Genomic DNA, 21,114 nt, shown 5'->3' on the forward strand with positions numbered 1-21,114 from the left:
TTAGCTGGGCATGGTGGCGTGTGCCTGTAATCCCAGCTACTCAGGAGGCTGAGGCAGGAGAATTGCCTGAACCCAGGAGGCGGAGGTTGCGGTGAGCCGAGATCGCGCCATTGCACTCCAGCCTGAGTAACAAGAGCGAAACTCCATCTTAAAAAAAAAAAAAAAAAGAAAATAGGATTTGATTGTAATGGTTTGAACCATTACATATTTTGGTCTATATGTTACATCATCTTAGCTTACCTAATAGTGTGGTACCATCATTAACAAAACCTAAAACTACATGTGCTATTGGCTTAGCTTTTAGGTGGCAGATGGTGACAAAACAGAGCAGGTTGGAAAGATGATCTACATTATACTGTGACAAAACATTTTGTAAAACTATTGTCTGTGAAACCTGGAAGGTAAAGCTACTTCCTACTGTGTCCATATCCTCTGTGAAGAGACTGGAAAATGGCAGAATGTTAGTATACATGATTGTTACTTTATGCATTTAGCAAGGCATTATAGGAAAGGGAAGAATCTCAGCTAAGTAAAGCTGAGATTGATAGAACATAGATTTTCATGATTTTACAGAGTTAGAAGATTGGTTGTTTCTGGATTCCATTAACAGACGACACTGTCAGGATTGTCATCAGAATTCTATCATTGCAATGTGTCTCCCATTCTTCCCTTTCTGAAAGGGAGTCTGAATGTTTTGATTATCCCGTTCCTGTTCGACCACTGCATGGGGGCAAATGGGTGGACAATTTATCTTTTATTGGATCACAAGGAGTCACATTTAGATCAAATGAGCAGAATCATGCATCACTTGACAGATGCTGGCCTTTGACAGTTACAGTGCCAAAATGCAACTCTAGGTGGTCCCTATGGGGAAAAGGATGAGTTCGTTTTACATCTGGGAAAAATGTGCAAGGATATTTGGTAGCCAGATGCAGGCAGAGGCTGCTATTTTTTCCTTTTTTGGGCTTATAGGTGAGCTTTCCCGCCAGCCTCCTTTACAGTGAAGTGTGGCCTTATGACTAAATAAACTCCTATGGAATATGATTGAAAATGATGTCTGTCACTTCCAAGCCTGGTCCATAAAATTTTCCATTCAAGTTTCTCCATGTTCTTTCTTAGACTGGGTGGATGCAGGTAACTTAAATCCTAGGGGATGTCAGAATTACCAGATGTGAGAAGCCTGAGTCTTTAAATGACTATATGGAAGAAAGCAACCCTACTGACTTGAACACCTGCTCGAGGAGCATGACATGAGCAAGGAATACCTTGCATTGAATTAATCCTTTACATGTTTGGGTTTATTTGGTAATAGCAGGTTAGCACATCCTAACTAACAGTGGCTTTTGTATTGTTATTAGCTATACACTGCTTATATTGTTTACTATTCCATGGCCTCCACTTACCCCATCATAAGCAATTTAACCTTGAGGGAAATAGAGTCATATCTTTGTGCCAGAAGTTGTTTATCAGGAAAGTTGAGAAAATAATAGCATCTTATGATAAAGAGGAGTTGGCTATTTGGTACAAGGTATAAAAATACAGTTAGATGGAATAAAATCTAGTATTCAGTAGCACAACAGAGTGACTATAGTTAATAATAATTTATTGGATGTTTCAAAATAACTAGAAGAGTAGATGTAGAATGTTCCCAACATAAAGTAATGATAGATGTTTGAGGTTACAGATATACCAGTTACCCAGATTTGATCATTACCTATTATATGCCTGTATCAAAACATCATACACACTCCATACATAAATATGAACAACTACTATGTAAGCATATTTATGTTTTTTTTAGAGACAAAGTCTTGCTCTGTTGCCCAGGCTGGAGTGCAGTGGTAACATGGCTCACTGTAACTTTGAACTCCTAGGCTCAAGGGATCCTTGTATGTTGACTTCCTAAAGTACTGTGATTACAGATATGAGCCACCACACCTGGCCTGTATCCATAAAAATTTAAAAAATGAAAAGTGAAAAAAAGAGCATCTTATAGGATCATTGCGAGGAGGCAATGAATTGATGTATAAAATATTTCAAATATGCCTGAATCATTAGCCAGAACTGTATAAGTGAAAAGCTATAGTTATTGTTATTAACATATATTCTGGTGACATCCTAGTTTCACAATCAACATCACGATTATGCTTGTAGGAGGATCACACCCATGTGGCCACAGTGAAATTCATGCTGAGACTGGGAATGAAGAGCACTATAGATAAAAGCTGTACAGTGAACTAAGACACAGTGCTAAGTGAATACACATGAATCAAGTCCTTTGTTGTGTGAAAATTGGTCACATCCAGAATGTTTGCAGACTTTGGATATTCAGCAACAATGCCAGGCCACCCCGTGACTCAGAGCTGGCCTGTATTGAATTTATGACGGGATTGATCCTGACTATGTTGTCTCCAGAACATTAACTCTTTGGATTCTGCTTACTAGCCCAAGATGTGTCATGAATTTTTGTTTGTGGGGAAGTAAACTTTCAGCTGAATCAGAACCTGTGCTATACAGACGGTAGGGCCTCCATAGATCCTTGTGGTTTTTGTGCTCAGGATTAATGAGGGAGATAGTTTCTGCTGCATTTTCTTACCTGCCCTTTCCTGAGCTGCCTTATGTTCGTGCCCACCTCCGTGCTGACATTGTAGAACAGGGCAACCCTATTCAAAGACACAGATATCCCATGTATGGAGCCATTTGAGCCAAATTTGTTATTTATCCCACAAGAAGGAAGAGGGCTGGAAAATTTTGGAAAAGCTAGCCTAGAAATAAAATTTTGTTTACCTGAAGCTCAACTTCAATGGGCAAATAGGTAGCAAAATTTATGAAGCATTTCCAGACCCGTATGGTGCAGGGTGCAGAGCTATGTGGAACTAAACGTCTTCTTTAGAGGGAGCCTGTCCAAAGAGGCCTGAATTGGTCACAGTCCTTGGTTTGTTGCCAGCTGAAGCTGGAGTGCAAGAAGGTCATAGAGGCAGATGCAGCTTCTAGCCCTGGGAGCATGGCTTTTCTCATGCTACTCTGGTCACAGATACTTTGCTTTGTCCCTCTTCTATTTTTCCTTCTTTCTTACTCCTAAGAGAAGCAACTCGCAATTTACCATCTCTGCAGTACATTTTAGCTTTCAGAGTGCAAATTCCATTCCTGAAGCCTCTGAGGGAGCTTGCTCTTATTAAGTATCACAATGTACATTGTGGAGGAATCTGTGCCCCTGATTCCTGTCATTGTGTCTTTAGTGAGGCCTCCCAAAATCTAGAAAGAGCATCAGCTACACATCACACTGTCTCAGAAAGAAACATTGGAGGACTGATACTTATGAGACCCTGGGTTTTTGAGTATCATTACATTTAGAAAGAACAGAGTGAGTGATCCAACTGGCCCATTCTTGTCTCCTCTTTCACAAACTTCTTCTATATTTGTGTTTAAGAACCTGGTAATTTATTTTACAGTCCCATGCAAATTGCTTTAGCTTTCCTTGTGGCTTACAAAAAAAGAATCTCATTCATTCTTCAGAGACTCTCAGGTGTCTTCAGGAAGAACAAAAGAGAAACTCCTGAATACATTTTCCCAAATGAGCAGAACTATGTCACAACCCTTTATAAACCTGGGACTTTATTTTTATTAACTATTTATTATGATTATATTATTTCTTCCCGCCATGGATTGGACACGGTTCCTACCTCCTGCTCTGGCCATTAAGGTTGTGACTGTCTACCTTGGGCTGATCACCATTTAACTAAGTGGAAAAAGTTAGAACTGACTTTCAGCTTTCTGTAACAACAACTTCCTTTTACATCTCAATCAGATGATAGAACAACTGTATTTTTCTCCTTTCCATGAATTGTGTTAATTTCCTGCATAGGCAGCCTGGGTTTGCCAATAATGGCTTCATGTGATTTTCCAAATTTGATGGCTTTTGACAAAGAATCTCTAGGAGGGGGGTGACAAAAGAAAAATTCACAGACAAAATAATACAGAGGATAATGGAAATGGTGAACCTCATAAAGAGGTTTCAGCTGGAATGAGCTTATTTTACACACCTGTGTACCCAGACATATGAACCATGTAAACAATCTGATTCAACATACAATCTAAACTCAAAATGGAAGCATTATCCTTATACTATTTGTCATATGAAACATTAATTGGTAGGAATATTTTACCAGTGAGGGGTCTGCTACAAAATTCAAAACTAAAGATAGGATGGGGGAAGAAATGCAATTCTTCCATGGTAAGCTTGTTAGGACACATCATCCCTGGAAGGGATTAAGGAGCAGAGCCCAGGGATGTTTCTTAGGCACACATGTAATAAACATAAGTGACTTTTCTCACCTTCATCCCACTGCCCCTACTCTTTAGACCTGGCTGTCAGTCAATCTTAGGGTTACTCTGAAATATGCTCTGTATAGTAGAACTAGACGAGTTTGAGTGAGCCACCCAAAATGTGTATCAACTTTTGAATATAATGTAAGTGAAGGAATCCCAGGTGACATTTACGTATTATATAGCTAGGCTATTCCGCAGTTGTGACTCTGGCACTTAGGTCAAGAAAATTCAATGCTGGGCGGGCATGGTGGCTCACGCCTGTAATGCCAGCACTTTGGGAGGCCGAGGCCGGCAGATTATGTGATTAAGAGATTGATACTATCCTGGCCAACATGGTGAAACCCTGTCTCTACTAAACATACGAAATAATTAGCTGGGCATGATGGCATGTGCCTATAGTCCCAGCTACTCAGGAGACTGAGGCAGGAGAATTGCTTGAACCTGGCAGGTGGTGGTTGCAGTGAGCCGACATCTTGCCACTGCACTCCAACCTAGTGACAGGGCAAGACTCCATCTCAAAAAAAAAAAAAAAATAAAAGAAAAAAAGAAAATGTAATGCTATATTACAATTATAGTGGGGATAAAGTGATTATTTAAAATATGAACAAAATAGTTCAGAAATATAATAAAAGTAATAAACATTTTTGTATGTTCATTTCTAAAGAGATATCTGTTGGATAAGCAATTTGTTCATTTATTCATCAAAGTTTTAATGGACAGGAAACTAAGTGTTGGAAGGACTAAGATTGTGAAGACATAGTAATTCATTTGTTCAGTTATTATCAGTTGAGAGTCTCTTATATGTGGGACTTTGTTTTTTGAAGCCAGAGATACCAAATACATATATAATGTCAGGCAGTGTTAAATATTATAAAGAAAGATGTGGCAAGATAGGTTAAAGAAAGTGTGTGTGTGTGTGTGTGTGTGTGTGTGTGTGTGTGTGTGTGTTTGTGTGTGTGTGTGTATGCACACATGCATTACATAATGTGATCAATTGAAGATATGGAGGATCTAGTGGAATAGTATGAGGCTGGGGAAAGAGCAAGTATAAACTCTTTAAGGGAAGAAGGAGTTTCGTGTGCTTGAGGAATAGTAAGATGGCGAGTGTGGCTACAGAAAAAGCACTGATGAGGAGAGTGTTAAGAGATGAGATTGGAGTGATAACAGGGACTGAGTCATGGAGTGCATCCTATACAACATGATACAGGGTTGGGTCTGAGTGTTGAGGGATGTGACTGGAGAAGTTGGGCTTTTGGACAGTCCCTCTGCCAGCTATGTGGAGAACTGACGATAGGGGGCAAGATTGGAGGTAGAGAATTGGGAATTGATTATAGTAGTTTGGATGAGAGATGATGGTAGCTTAAACAAGAGTGAAGGCAATGGAGATGGTGGGAAGTGATCAGGTTTGGGATGTATTTTGAATGTTGAGCTGATTGGCAGGAGGAAGTGATGATAACCAATGGTTTGAATGGAAAGGGAGGGGAGTGTTGTCAAAGAAAGAAAGGAGTCAATACAAAAGATTTTGTTTTTAGAAACTGGGTAAAAAATAGTGGTCATGTACTTACATAGAGCAGTTAAAAAATTCTGTTTGGACATGTTAAGATTGACATGCCTATTAGATATTCAAATAGTTGGATATATGAGTCTGAGTCTCAGGGGTTTTGATGGCGGAGCTACAAGTTTTGGAGTTATCAGGATATGAATGATGTTTAAAGTTACAAAACTAGATACAATGAACCAGACCATAAGTGCCAAGAAAGAAGAGGATCCAGGGACTGAACACTGAGGTTTGCCAACATTTGGTAGTTGGAAAAAGAAAGGGGAGGTGGCATAGGAGATTGAGAAAGATTTGCTGGTGAGTGGAAGCAAAACTGGGAGAATGTGGTATCCCAGAAACCAAGCCAAGAAAAGGTTTTAAGTAGGAGGGTAATGAACCGTAAAAAAAAGCTTCCAAGAGATCAAGATGGGGTCCTAGAACTAACTGTTGGATTTCACAGGACATGAAAGACACAGCTCCAGAGACAGGAAAATAAGGATGCATATAAATTGCTGTACAATGGTGGGAGATCCTAGAAATGTAAACCAATTTCTGAAACTAGATTGAAGATGGACCAGGAAATTATTTTTGGGGAGTCAAGGAAAGCTACATGGAGCAGATGTGCTTTTGGATTTTGGTAGGTAGGAGGTAGGGATACGTCAGGATTCATAGAACTTTAAAGATTGTTTTTTTGTAGCTGGTTGTTGATTTTTCCTGCAAAAATAATTCAAAACAATTTTGCATAGTTTTCACTCATGGAAAACTGATGTTTCTCCTCCCAATTTAATATCCTACTACTATGACTCCATGTAGACACATTTGTTAATTACCAGTGAACATGGTAACTATTTTATGAAGAAAATACATACACTCCATCCTACCTTACTCTGCTGAAGGAAACTCTTGTAATTACATTTTTCCTTCTTGTAATCTTTATCTTTTAATTACATTTTCATTCCTTTTTCTGGCTGTATGCAAGTATCGAGACTATATTCTTAATAGCTACCATGTATCTAACTCATCACATATGCGGCACTATTTTAAGAACTTTGCATATATTAATTATTTTTTCTCCCGTACAATTCTAATGTCTTCATTGTCCCTGTTTCTCATTTGTGATAACTGAGGCACAGAAAGGTTAAGTAACTTCCTCAAGGCCACAGAATCAATGACAGAGCCAGTATTAGAACTGGGTTGTCTGGCTTCAGAGCTCACCATCTTGCACAGTAGGTTGTATTTCAATCTTTACTATTTTATCTCTACTTTTCTAGGTTGGGTAGTTATTAGTAAAACGTCTTTTTTAAAGGATAGGCTCTCTATGACTTACACTATAGCTTCTAAAGATTCAGGACTCATTTGCAGGTTGTCCTTTTAGAGTAAGCCAGTAGGACCCAGGAACCGGTTGCTGGATCCAAATGGAGAAGGGGACATTTAGTTCTTTTACAATTGATTGTAGGTTCTCACGTGATTGCATAAGGATTTATGTTCAACCAGATCATAGATCAGGAGAGTGGTGGAAAAGGAAATCAGGTCTTTGTGATGGAGAAGATTCCTCTGCTTATAGAAGTGATCACTTCAATACAGTCCTAGATGTATGTGGCTCATGTCTCCATTCCCTTTTAAACCTTACTGAAAGCACATGAGATGACTATACACTTAAAGAGGTAGAAAGTGTACATCAAAGCAACCATGTTCAGGAATGCTTACTATGTGCAAAGTATTGCTCTGGGTGTAGTGGTTGTGATTTCTTGGGAGCTAAAATAATAGACTAGTCAAAATCTTTAAGATGCTTTAATGCTCAACAATAGTATGTATATAATTAAAATATAAAATAATTTGAACCTAGTGTCTAGCTATGGTTCAGCCTTTGTTTGATTTCTAGTGTTTTTTTTTTTTTTTTTTTTTTTTTTTTAATAGGCTGACCTGATTCTCTTTCTTCCTGATTCAACACGGTAATTGGCCCCCTACATATATGGGGATTTGGGTTCATAATTTTCATAAGCATTTGAAGCCTCTTCCTTTAGTAGATTTTGAATTCCACCCTTGATTTAAAAGTTTTTGAAATAAGGTAGCCACTTCCCCTTTCTTGGCAGAAAGAAGGTGTAGAATAAATAACTTTTGCTAAGATGCTTTCAGGACAAGAATCTGAGTAACTCTCTTAAGGCGCAGACCCTCAAATTTTATAATTAGTTTTTTTCTCAAGATGAAAGTCAACCTGTTCTTCTCTTTATTCTGTTCTCATTAAAATGTTCTTCTCTGGGCACAGACATTATATTTTCAGAAAAGCTTAAGTGAGCCAGCATTAAAATTTGTTCTTAATGTTTACAAATATAGAAAAACCTGCTGGGAATTGGATACTGTATTCACTGTGGTTCTCTTCCTGTCTGCTGGGTAATATTTTCATATATCATGTAAGTGTAGGAGAAAGCAGTGATTTAGGTGATGGCTTAGTTCTGGAAAAGAAGCTACTTTCTAGAGAATGAGGATTTCAAACGGCCACATTGCCAAGCAGACACTCATGCTGGTTTCCTGTGGGCCATTTTCCTTTTGCTGAACCTGACCCAAAGCCAAAGTGAAGGACGAGAAATTTTCCTTCCACAAAGTCTCAGATCTCTGACAAAGATCACTATGATATAAATAAGTTATAAAATACAGGCTACTATAAGCTTGAGGAATTTCATTAACTTGCATTTGATAAACTTAATACAATTTGGTTTGGAAATTAAGGGAAAAAAATAAGAATCAAAATGGAAAAATTTAGGTAATGCTATCACCCAGACAAGTATACCTACAAACTTTAGAACATTCAAAACATTAAAGGTCCTCTGAAAGAATTAAGTTGTGACTACAATATCTTAACTGTCATGCAGTTAAATATTTTAAAATATTGTATGTGCATTTTATCCTTTCAGGACATACTTTAAAATGATTCAGATTTTATTTGTGTTTTTAATTTTAAAAACATGTTAATGAAACATTTTTCTTTTAAGATACAGATTGCCTAAGAGATATTTAAAACCTTTTAAAAACTTTCCCCCAATCTACAACCGCAGTAAAATAAAACTATAGTTTACAGCACCAATTGTTATAGAAAAAAATGAGTGTTTTTAAAATCTTAACATTTCGTTTATAATGGCATGGAGCGAAAATGCAAAGAGTGGCAAGAACATTCCTTTCACTGTTTGTGTGTCTAGTGGTGATTCTTTTTTCGGCAGAAAAGAATTGTGAAGGAATTACACTGCATTTAAAAATGTTCATAGTAAAAAGTTAATGAATCTTAAGGCAAATGTGGAGTAAAATTTCTGGCCCCCAAATCTAGAGGGCACGTCAGAGTGTTTTCCTGGCGTTACCCATTTGCTTTAAGGGGGAAAAAGTGTTACCATCCAAATTGATGCACAAATTGTTCTACCAACAATTTCAGCCAAGTCCTTGGTTGTATGCTACGCTAAGCTCCCTGGTTACTGCCAGGCCCGCACCCAATACTAACATGAGAAATGAGCCAGGACCCTCTGAAGTTAAGGTATCGCCCCCCGCATCGCTGGTCTGGATGCAGAGAGTCTCCCAGCTTTTCTTACCTGCATAGTGGTCAAACACAGTGGGCACGTATTCCTCCGGGAAGGCGTCGTTGGCGTAGCTCATCAGCAAGCAGGTTTTCCCCACGGCACCGTCCCCCACCACCACACACTTCAACATCTTCTTCTCGTCGTTGCCCCTGCAGCCGCAGCTGCTGTCAGTTCCCTCTTTGCAGTTCATTCTTGCGGCTCCAGCTGCTGGGGACTCCTGCTGCTGCTCCTGCTTCTCCCAAAGCACATGAAGCGGCGGAGAGCCAGTGCCAGGCTTGAGTTTACTCGGACTGACTTTGGGAACGTTGGCTCACACAGACATGTCCGAGGCTGGGATATGCCCTGTTGCTTACCATGCTGGTAAAGGAAGGTAACTCACACTTGGGGGACTTGTGAAAAGGATCTGCCCCTTTCCGCTATCAGTGTGAGTTAAGAAACCCTCAGTTTCACAGAATTCGGGGGGCTTCCTAGCAGCCTAAAAATTTCAGCAGCCCGAGAGTTTTGCTCTGTTCTCCCTGTCTCCAGCCTGGCAAAAGACACGGTGAAATTTTGCTAAATCGTCCTCATTTTCCAAGTCACATCTAACATGGAGGAAAGCTGGGCTTTTTAATGGAGTTTTTTCCCCCTTGCTTCCTCCAGCTTGCCGAGTGTCAGGAAATCATGGGTTTCCTGCTGCATTCCATATTAGGATCAGTGGGCTGAGGAAGGCTGCAACAATGGGAGCTCTGTGTGTGTGTGTTTGTACTTCTGGGGAACGATGCCAGGACACGGAGTGGGAAAACACTAGGGGTCCCACTGCAGACTCAAGCTGTCAGACTTCCTGTTTCATCCGCTGCTTGTGAGGCTGTGTGCTCCTGGCTGGCTGGGAAGAAACTGACTAGAGGATGGAAACCGGGGATGACTGCCTGCCACAGAAACAGGGGAATGGTTAGAGTGAGCAGAGAGAACCGCACCAGCAGTCCTAGGATAACATATGACATCACCCCTCACTGAGTCACCAGTTGAAAGCCCTGCAAACTAAAAACGAGCCGTTCTTTACTGACTTAAATGAGAAACTTTAAGCGACTTTTTCAGAAATGAAGAAAACCTTCTAGAGTCATCTCATTTCAAAGGGAAAAATTTTTGTAGGTTGTAGGTATAATATGATCAGGTTTATAAACTGCCACATGTCTGGAATATGTATTCCAGACACAAACTTTTTTAATGATGGTAGCACATAAGAAATCAATCAGATGTGGGACATTTGCATATTCTTATTAGTGAATAAACACACGTGTGCTTGGCTCATATGTAACACTCTTGGACATAAGTGGATATAGGATGGCTTTTTGGTTGGTTTAAGGTCCTTGATGCTGTTTTTGCTTGGACATTTTGCTTTTTGATTTAGTGTCCCCTTGGGTCAGACTGGTCCTCTTCAATTACAAAGGAGCCATGGGCAGCTAATTTATTTGTCTGTTCGGTCACTCAAAATGAAACCTCTTTGAGGCTCTGTATTTGATTAATGTGCTTGATCTTAGAAAAGAGTGGAACTCTGCAAGTGATTTTTGACAAATGGGTCAAAATGAGGGAACTCTGGTTTTTTTTTTTCTTTCATTTTTTGAACACTGATTTTGAAGAATTCAGATTATCCAGTTGTTTGAGAAGTTTTTTTTTTTCCTTTTTTTGGGTGAGGGGTGAGATGGGAGAAAAGTCTGTTTTACTAAGTGGCTATTAATGATAGATATACCCACATATCATTTATATGCTGCCATATAAGAGGCATAGTCTCAAGTTTCTTCTGTTTTGGATTATAGTAACATTTATCATAGTGCTTAGTGTCCAAGGCTTTCTTTCCTATAAAGGGATGGTGTTTCAGACAGGTTATGATGTATCAGTCAGGTTATATTGCAGTAACAAACAATCTCCAAAGCTAAATGAGTGAGAATAACATATATATTTCTTGCTCACATTGTATCTTTATGGTATATTGTTATCCTCTTTATTCAGGGATCTAGGCTGATAGAGCAGTCGTATTAAGAATATTGATGATCATCATGGCAGAGGAAGAAATGAATGTGGTGTGAGGAGGTACTACCCCCACACCAAATTGAATATTTGCTCATGTATTTGGTGCTCATATTTGTTGGTCAAAGCAAATTACACGCCCATGCTGGGTGCAACAGGAGGGTCAGAAGTATTATCCTACCATGTACCAGAAAGCAGGAAACCAAATACTGGTGAACAGCCTGTATGGCAACCATAGATCATATAGCTGAGGTTTTATTTGCAATACGGAAGTTGGATTGTTTATGTTTAGTGCCATTCTGAAGCATTTGAAGACAACTATGACTTCATGTGATTTATACAGTTTTATTCTCATTTAGCCTACTTGGAACACCTAGAATATATGATAACAAAATGACAATGTGAGAACTTATATTTTGCTTCAAGAAAAGAGATTTGAGTATGAAGGTGGCAGCCAAACAAATCTATGCAGATGAAAGAGTGATTGGCAATGACAAGACTTCATTCTGAAGATGAGCACTATCACTTTGAGCCCGATGAGCACAGTGTGATGATACGTATTTGGAAGAACTTTGAGAAAGTTCTTTCTTTGACTTTATCCTTGAGATTGGGCGGTAAATGTGGCACAGAACTCCATTTATGGAGTTATAAAATGTGCCCAGCCACCCTCGTCAACTAAGAGCTTGTATCCCAAGACTACAAACATGCCCCAGCCAAGTGAGTGCTTGGCCTAGGAAAAAAATTGAGAAATGGGATTGAAGTGAAATTTTGCTATAGCTACTTATAACCTAAATATTATGCCATCAGATGCAGACATTTAAGTCCATTCTGATTTCTCTGTGAACTGTAAATTAAGACATCTTGGAGTCTTGAAATATCTAGTTATAGATCTTTTACCTCTAACTCAAAGGATTGGTATACCTGCCAGATAGGTTATATGCAACGAGGGGTTATGACCATTGAGAATATTGGCTATATTTCTCAAAACAAATGTAGTTTATGACTATTTACTACTCCTGCACCAAATGGAATATTTATGGAGAAAAGATTTTGAGACATCCTATTAAAAGTGGCAAAAAAGTTAAAAATCTAACATCTCAGCTTGGTGATTATGTAGATCATATTGTCCATGTGAGACTAAATCTTTTTAAATATTAAAAAATGGATCTGAACCATAGTAACAGAATCTTAAAAAAAAAAAGTAGAGACAGTTCATCATTGTTTTCATAGGTCCATGAGTCCACAGAGTTCTGATTGCTTGTCCAGGTGGAATGGTCAAAAAAGTCCTTCAATTTCAAAGGTTGACAGGTACGCATTTTAGAAGTGGCATGAAGACCATTTGCTAAAATATTCTTTACCGGATGCCTGTGCTTTTGGATCTTGGGCCATGAAAATGATTGAGTGGTGGTTTTATAGCCATTAATTATTTGGTTTACCTCAAGCACCCAAGTTTACACAAACTTACCAGAATGTGGTGAAGTCTTTTTGGGTGATATTTTCTGCTTTTTCCAAGAGATCTTAATTCTTGGTTCTTTCTTGTCCTATGAGCCACGGCTTCACACAAATTTCCCCAAATGCCAACAGGGCATTTTTGTGTAAAATTCTGACTCTTCTGATTGCTTCCAGTTTTATGACGACCTTCGTAAGACAGCCAAATCTTCACTCCCCTCTTTTTTATTTTTTGTGCTTGAAGCTACATAGGGAAGTCATGCAATGAGATCGGATACTCTGATTCTGGATTATCCTCTATGGAGGATATTGTTTTGACTCCAGTCTTAGGAACATGAAATGTGCTGTGATTCTGATGATTCCAGGATGCCCAGCCTTGTTATGAGTCTCCACTCCAGAGAAAGCCCTTTCTGGGACTAATGTAAGAATCTGGCTTTTACTGGTGATGGTTATGAATCTGGAGGGGATATGTAGTTCTAGGGGTTCTGACCCAAATCTCCCACTGACCTAAACCTCAAGATCAGTAAACTGAACAGCCTGTCCTAGGACTGGTCTGGATTGGAACCACCCCTCCCCAAGGGAAGTGAGTCATTGCTGTCAGGGATGCTCATGTATCTGCATTATTTTTCTGTGAGGCCACCTGCACCCAGCTTCTGGCTATTGTCCATGTCATATCATGCCATATGTCACACATCGTATCACATCACATCACGTCATATCAGCTACATTTTCTTGGACATGATCTTTTATAATTCCAGAAATGGCTTTCCTTTTCTTACTTGGAATATGTATTCCTGTTTTTTCCCCCCAAATCTCTTAATTCTGAGAGAGGTAGGTGACTTTTAGCCACAGGCAGATGGGACATCTTTTTCCTTTCTAGGAAAGAAGAGGCTGATTTATCCACTAATGATAAAGTTGTGTGTGTTTCTTCTGTATTTCATCATTGCATCCCTTAACTCTGAATACAAAGCCTTGTCTCTGAGGAAGAGGATCCTGTGGTTTATCTGACCTTTCTTTTGATCTCTTTCTCTGGGAACCAGGAAATTAGAGACTTTTATGTTCCCTTAATGCAGAAAATCTGAAGCTAGGTAACAGTTTAGAAAGAACTTTGAGATTGACTCCTGATCTTCCAGATTGGAGGGGCATGCTTTAGAAGGTAGAAAAGTTTGGTGTTCAGGTAGTCCTGAGCTGTTCCTTCACCGAGGCCACAGAGCAGGGAGTAGCTTGCAGAAATGGCCATCTTACAGTCAAAGGAAGATCTCTGGTGATGACACTCTCTAGTTAGTGATATGGGCCCAAAAAGGTTAAAGTCATTGGTTGGCCATTGTCTGAGTGGGTAAGCATCATGCCTCTGCCACAGGCTGACCTTCTGTGGATTGGGGCCAAGTCACAATCTCTTGTCCCTTTTTGTAGGGATCTCTTGGGAGAATAAGAAAGATTGGTGGAAGTTTTCCACCTCTGGTAGGAAAACAACTAAAAATTTGCCCTCTACTTACAATGCTCTGGTAGCATCAATGTCATAAAAAATTAATATATAGACAGAGGACTTGAAAGCCTCTCAACAGTAGCTGGGAACATTGTGCTCTGTTATATGCAAGGAGGCATTTTGGTTGTCAGGACTGGATTACACAAATACAAGTCTCCCTGAGAGGCTGCTGGTTGCTGATCAACCCCTTGTTGGTGAGACACTAAATGTGGAAAGAAATGTAAATCTACTCTGTGGACTGAATATGTCTGCTCAGATTTCATTAACAGCTAATTTGCTAATTATTTTGTATCTAGAAATTATCTGTATCAGAAAAGAGAGTCATAAAAACTACCAGGGCTTAAATAAGACCACAGCTCAAATCTTAGATTCAATAGAGACTAGGAAGAAAGATCTGGGGACCAACCTCAATGTGGTATGTGGAAGAAACAGTCTGCGGGGGGAGTGAAAACACTTCCAAACAAATCTGTGAAAACTCCCAGGACAAAAGAAAGAAGGGAATTACATTCTTCATGTTTATAACCCCAGTAGCCACGGACAGAAGGTGGATGGAGTCATTATGTGAAAGAACACAAAGCCTTCAGGTTAAGTGTCCCAGAAAACACTCCTACTTTATTATTAAGATGCAAAATTCTTGCAGAGTGTTTATTTTCCAGACACGTTTTATGAAATCTCCCTTTTTAAAAATTGTTTTCCACTTCACAATTATGGCGATTTATGAAAAGCATTAATTTTGACCAATATTTGACCATATTATATTTGGAGATTATTATGTATCTTTCCTCACATTTCAGAAAATCTGAAAAATTATAATTGATTTCATGAAAGGTAGATCTCTTTTGTCTACTCTGGAAGTGTAAAAGTAACTTCTTTTCACTTTAATTTAGATGATAAAATATCATTTTTTACTGACTTTAATGGGAAAATAGGCAGTACGGTTAAAATGATTTGGCCTTTGTAAATTTCACATCTGCTCATTGATTCGTCTTTAGGTCGTCCTTCCATGTCGAAGGGAAGATGATGTTTCATAGCTATCCACATCCGTAAAGCATTCATGGCTAATTCTAACGACGGCAAAACCTGAGTGCTGCCATTTGTTTGCTATCTTGAATGTCGAGCCGTCATAGCAATCACAGCAATATTGGCCCACTCTGTAGATACCGTAGATACTCAAAGGTTTATTTCTATTGTATTTTTATTTTTATTTTTTTTCTCAAAACTCTTTCTAAACCTCAATTTCTTTGAATCTGGAGAGGACTTCTATAATTATCAAATCTAACTTCCCAAACAGTAATTTTTTCTTAAAACTTGGCTTACAGGCTGTGTCCTTCTCATGAATACTATTGTTCACCGTGTAAAACAGCAACAATTATTATTTACCATTTGACTAATCAGGATATAGTTGGCTCTGTAATGAACATTAGTTGTTTGTGCCTATGATCTCTTTCCTTTTTTGGCAACAGCACCTCAATTTCCCTTTGCAGAAGCCCTCTCTTCTATCTTTAGTCCCAATTGCTCAGCAGGGCTGACCCCACTCTCTGATCCAGGAGTGAACACGTAATTCAGGTTTGGCAAATTATTGCCGGAGCTTTTCCCGAAGCTCTCTGGAAAGAGGTGCTTTTTCCCCTGGAGTTCCTGTCACTAAGGATCACATAAGCTGTTGTTGAGGCCATCTTTGCCACCAGGAAGAGATTTCCTGATGCTGATAATGACAATAATAAAGGAGTTTACATTTTTGAACTCATTTTACCTAAAACCTAGGATGTAAACATTATTATTATTCTCATTTTTATGATTAAAAAAACAGAGGCAAAGTGAAAGCAGTTGATAAGGTTAGCGTAAAACAGCTAACAAGTTGTGGACTCGGGATTCTAAATCTGTCAGCCTACTGCTAGAGCTCATGCTTTTTACTGCTACACCACAGAAAAATAGCTGAAAGAGGGAAAAAAAGATACCTAATCATACAATTTGAGCCCTAGGACTTGAATTTTCCTTTTGAATGAGGCAATTCATTCCTTTTTTGGTTTACATTCATTTAGGTTAGATTTTCATTACATGCACTTGAAAGAGCCCTGACTAATACATGAACAAAAATAGAAGAAGTCCTGGGAACCATGTTTTGTCATGTGCTATTTGACACAATGCATAGAGAGATGGTTTGCTTAACAACTCTATGCTTGCTTATCAATACTATGAAAGGCTGGAGGAAGGTTCTGGGCACAAGCGATTATAATTTGAGTTGATTTTCTCTTCAAATCTACTATTTTGTATTTACATGATTAAGACCTAGATCCAAGTCACTTAAGCCCTCACTTATGTAGACTCCTGAGAGATCTTTATCAAATAATGACTTTTTGTCTTTTAAATAAAAATATATTAATCCCACATCTCATAAAACATAGTTATGAATAATAATATATCTAAGGAACAAAACTGGACCCAAACTAACTTAAGCTAAAAGAGATTGATGTGCACTCGGGCCGCTATAGCAAAACGCCTTAGATTGAGCAATTTACAAACAACAGAAATTTATTGCTCACCTGGAGGTTGGGAAATCTAAGATCAAGACACCAGTATGTTCAGAATCTGATGAGGCCTGTTTTTTTTTTTTTTTTTTTTTTTTTAACGTGGAGTCTTGCTCTTCATCCAGGCTGGAATGCAATAGTGCAATGTTAGCTCACTGCAACTGCCACCTCCTGGGTTCAAGCCATTCTCCTGCCTCAGCCTCCCAAGTAGTTGGAACTGCAGGTGCACGTCACCAAGCCTGGCTAATTTTTGTATTTTTAAAGTAGAGACAGGGTTTTGCCATGTTGACCAGGCTGGGCTCAAAATCCTGACCTCAGGTGATCCACCCACCTCGGCCTCCCAAAGTGCTGGGATGACAGGCATGAGCCACCACACCTGACCAAGAGCCTGTTTTTATTAGATGATGCCTTCTGTGTGTCCTCACATGGCAGAAGGAATAAACAAGCTCCGTTAGACATCTTTATAAGGTCACTAATCCCATTCAAAAGGATGTGATTTCATGGGGATGCTCTCATGACTGAATCACCTTCTAACATCCCCACTGCTTAATACAGCTGCACTGGTGATAAGGTTACAACATAAGAATTTTGGGGGGACATAAACATTCACACCATAGCAATGATTTACAGTCCTGTAGCTGAACATTCCAGGGAAGCTGGCTTTTGGGTTTGGCTGATCTAGGATTCAGTTTTGCCACTAGGAGTTTTTCTTGGCTCCCACTTCTGGTTGGCTCCATCCTCAAGCTGTGCAAGTGGGCCTCTGGCATAGCAGCCACTCCTCAGACACAATGGAGGTAAGCTTCCCATCTTCAGCAACCCAGCCCTGTTAGGAGGAGAATGAGTATCTCTGCACTTCCTGCACAAGTACCAGCTTTCTCTCTGCCTTGCTTGGGTTAGGGGAGATGTGTTGATGGGTTTCAGTCAGTCAGGTCCCACCTCTGGTGCCTACTGAACTACAGGAAGGGCACCGGAGGTGGGGCCTGATTGAAACTCATCAGCGTATCTCCCCTATGCTAAAAATGAGGGATGTGGGTGAGAGAGGAGACTCCAGCTACTGATGTTAGGAGGAGAGTAAAAAAAATAATGATCATGATAATAATGGCTAACATTCTAGTACTGTGTCAGCATATGTTAACATATTTAATCCTTACCAAAATTCTATGGGATAGGTATAATTAAGGTGTCATTTTACAGATGAGGTAACTAAGACACAGAGATACTAAATTCATACAGCTAGAAAGTGACAAAGCCAGGATTCACACTGGCCCCTGGCTATAAAACCCATGTTATTTACTTGGTATATTAGTCCCTCCTCATGCTGCTAATAAAGACATACCTGAAACTGGATAATTTATAAAGGAAAGCAGTTTAATTGACTCACAGTTCAGCCTAGCTGGGGAGGACTCAGGATACTTACAATCATGGGAAAAGGGGAAGCAAATACATCCTTCTTCACATGGCAGCAGCAAGGAGCATTGCTGAGCAGCAAGGGGGAAAAATCTCTTAAAAAGCCATAAGATCTTGTGAGAACTCACTATCACAAGAACAGCAGCATAAGGGTAAATACCCCCATGATTTATTTACCTCCCACTAGGTCCCTCCTATGACACGTGGGGATTACAGGAACTACAATTCACGATGAGATTTGGGTGGGGACACAGCCAAACCATATCATTTTGCCCCTGCCCCCTCCCAAATCTCATATCCTCACATTTCAAAACATAATCATGCCTTCCTAACAGTCCCCCCAAATCTTAACTCATTGATGTATTCATCCAAAAGTCCAAGTCCAAAGTCTCATCTGAGACAAGGCAAGTTTCTTCCACCTATGAGCCTGTAAAATCAAAAGCAAGTAAGTTACTTCCTAGATACAATGGGGGCACAGGCATTGGGTAAATATACTCATTCTAAATGGGAGAAATTAGCCAAAACAAAGGGATTACAGGCCGTATGAGAGTCTGAAATCCAGCAGGGCAGTGAAATCTTAAAGCTCCGAAACAATGTCTTTTGACTCCATGTCTCACACCCAGGTCACGCTGATGTCCTTTGACTCCATGTCTCACACCCAGGTCATGCAAGAGGTGAGCTCCCACAGCCTTGGGAAGCTCCATCCCTGTGACTTTGCAGGATATAGTCCCACTCCTGGCTGCTTTCATGGGTTGGCAGTGAGTGTCTGCAGCTTTTCCAGGTACATGGTGCAAGTTGTCAGTGGGTCTACCATTCTGGGGCCCGAAGGACAGTGGGCCTCTTCTCACAGCTCCACTAGGCAGTATCCCAATGGGGACTCTGTGTGGGGGCTCTGACCCCACACTTCCCTTCTGCACTGCCCTAGCAGAGGTTCTCCATGAGGGCTCCACTGCTGCAGCAAACTTCTGCCTGGTTCCAGGCATTTCCATACATCTGCTGAAATCTAGGTGGAGTTTCTGAAACCTCAATTCTTGACATCTGCACATCTGCAGGCCAATATCACGTGGAAGCTGCCAAGGCTTGGGGCTTACACTCTCTGAAGCAATGACCTGAGCTATACATTGGCCCCTTTTAGCCACAGCTGGAGTGGCTAGGATGCAGAGAACCAAGTCCCAAGGCTGCATGCGGCAAGGGGTCCCCTGGGCCAAGCCCACAAAACCATTTTTCCCTCCTAGGCCTCCAGGCCTGTGGTGGGAGGGGCTGCCATAAAGGTCTCTGACATGCCCTGGAGACATTTTCCCTATTGTCTTGGTGATTAGCGTTTAACTACTTGTTGCTTATGCAAATTTCTGCAGCTGGCTTGAATTTCTCCCCCCAAAATGGGTTTTTCTTTTCTACTTCATTGTCAGCCTGCAAAATTTCCAAATGTTTATGCTCTGTCACCTCTTGAATGCTTTGCTGCTTAGAAATTTTTTCCACCAGATATCCTAAATCATTCTCTCAAGTTCAAAGTTCCATGGATCTCTAGGGCAGGGGCAAAATGCCACAAGTTTCTTTGCATAGCAAGAGTGACCTTTACTCCAGTTCCTAACAAGTTTCTCATCTTCATTTGAGACCACTTCAGCCTGAACTTCATTGTCCACATCACTATCAGCATTTTGGTCAAAGCTATTCAACAAGTATCTAGGAACTTCCAAACTTTCCCACATTTTCCTGTCTTCTTGTGAGCCCTCCAAACTGTTCCAACCTCTGCCTTTTACCCAGTTCCAACGTCACTTCCACATTTTTAGGTATCTTTACAGCAGCACCCCACTACTTGGTTCCAATTTACTGTATTGGCCCATTCTCATGCTGCTAAAGACATAGTGGAGACTGGGTAATTTATAAAGGAAAGAGGTTTAATTGACTTAGAGTTCAGCATGGCTGGGAAGGCTTCAGGAAACTCACAATCAGGGAAGGGGAAACAAACACATTCTTCTTCACATGGTGGCAGCAAGAAATATCATGGAAAAGAGGGGAAAAGATTCTTATAAAACCATCAAATTTTGTGAGAACTCACTTACTATTATGAGAACAGTATGAGATTAACCACCCCAATGATTCAATTACCTTTTACCAACTCCCACCCATGACACATGAGGATTATGAGAACTATAATTCATGATGAGACTTGGGTTGGGAGACAGCCAAACCATATCACTTGGCTGTATTAAGAATAGATGGTGGGTCACAAACAGTGGGTGGTTCTGCACTGAATTTTTACCCTCTGGTTTTAATCTTTGGGTGTTTATTTATGAGCTATAATGTGTAGCAGTGTTCAGTGATACGTTCTACAGTCCATGTCCCCTGTAGGTTTTTTTCTGTATCAGTTTCCACTTTGTATTTTAAGTCGCTATTTACACGCCTTTGTTCTTACTGAAGGTGTTGCTACAATATACTTCTTACTGTGTCATCTCTGCAGATGATTGCAACTATTCCTTAATCAAGAATGACTGCTTAATATCTTCTCCCATTTTTATGGCCATCTTTTGCATAATCAAACCAGTATTGGGACTGTGAATACGTGTGAAACTTCATTGCTTGGATATAATGACTGTATCTGTAGCTACAGATTTCTTGATTTCATATAGAACAGAAACCATCTAACCTTTTGTTTTGTTTATTTACTGTTTTCTGATACGTAAATTTGGTGCAAATGGAAAATGTGTATTTTCTTCTACTTTGGATACAAAAGCTTATTGTTAGATAAATTAACTGCCTTTGGTACAAGTAAAAGAAAAGACCTAAGTATCATTTTCAGCCTCTTCCTTCTTC

At 39.8% G+C, this 21,114-nt stretch overlaps 1 protein-coding gene across 1 annotated transcript in view; it reads right to left on the minus strand.

The window, feature by feature from the left end:
- RHOJ (ras homolog family member J) overlaps positions 1–10,271 on the minus strand; it is a 92,294-nt gene extending 82,023 nt beyond the window's left edge. Inside the window, exon 1 of the mRNA XM_003924418.4 lies at positions 9,442–10,271. Within this exon, the coding sequence (XP_003924467.1) occupies positions 9,442–9,619 (178 nt within the window). The 5' untranslated portion in view covers positions 9,620–10,271. The remainder of the gene's footprint in view (positions 1–9,441) is intronic.
- Between the last annotated feature and the right edge of the window lie 10,843 nt (positions 10,272–21,114).

This window comes from Saimiri boliviensis, chromosome 2 (assembly GCF_048565385.1).
Source record: "Saimiri boliviensis isolate mSaiBol1 chromosome 2, mSaiBol1.pri, whole genome shotgun sequence".
Classification (NCBI taxonomy): domain Eukaryota; kingdom Metazoa; phylum Chordata; class Mammalia; order Primates; family Cebidae; genus Saimiri; species Saimiri boliviensis.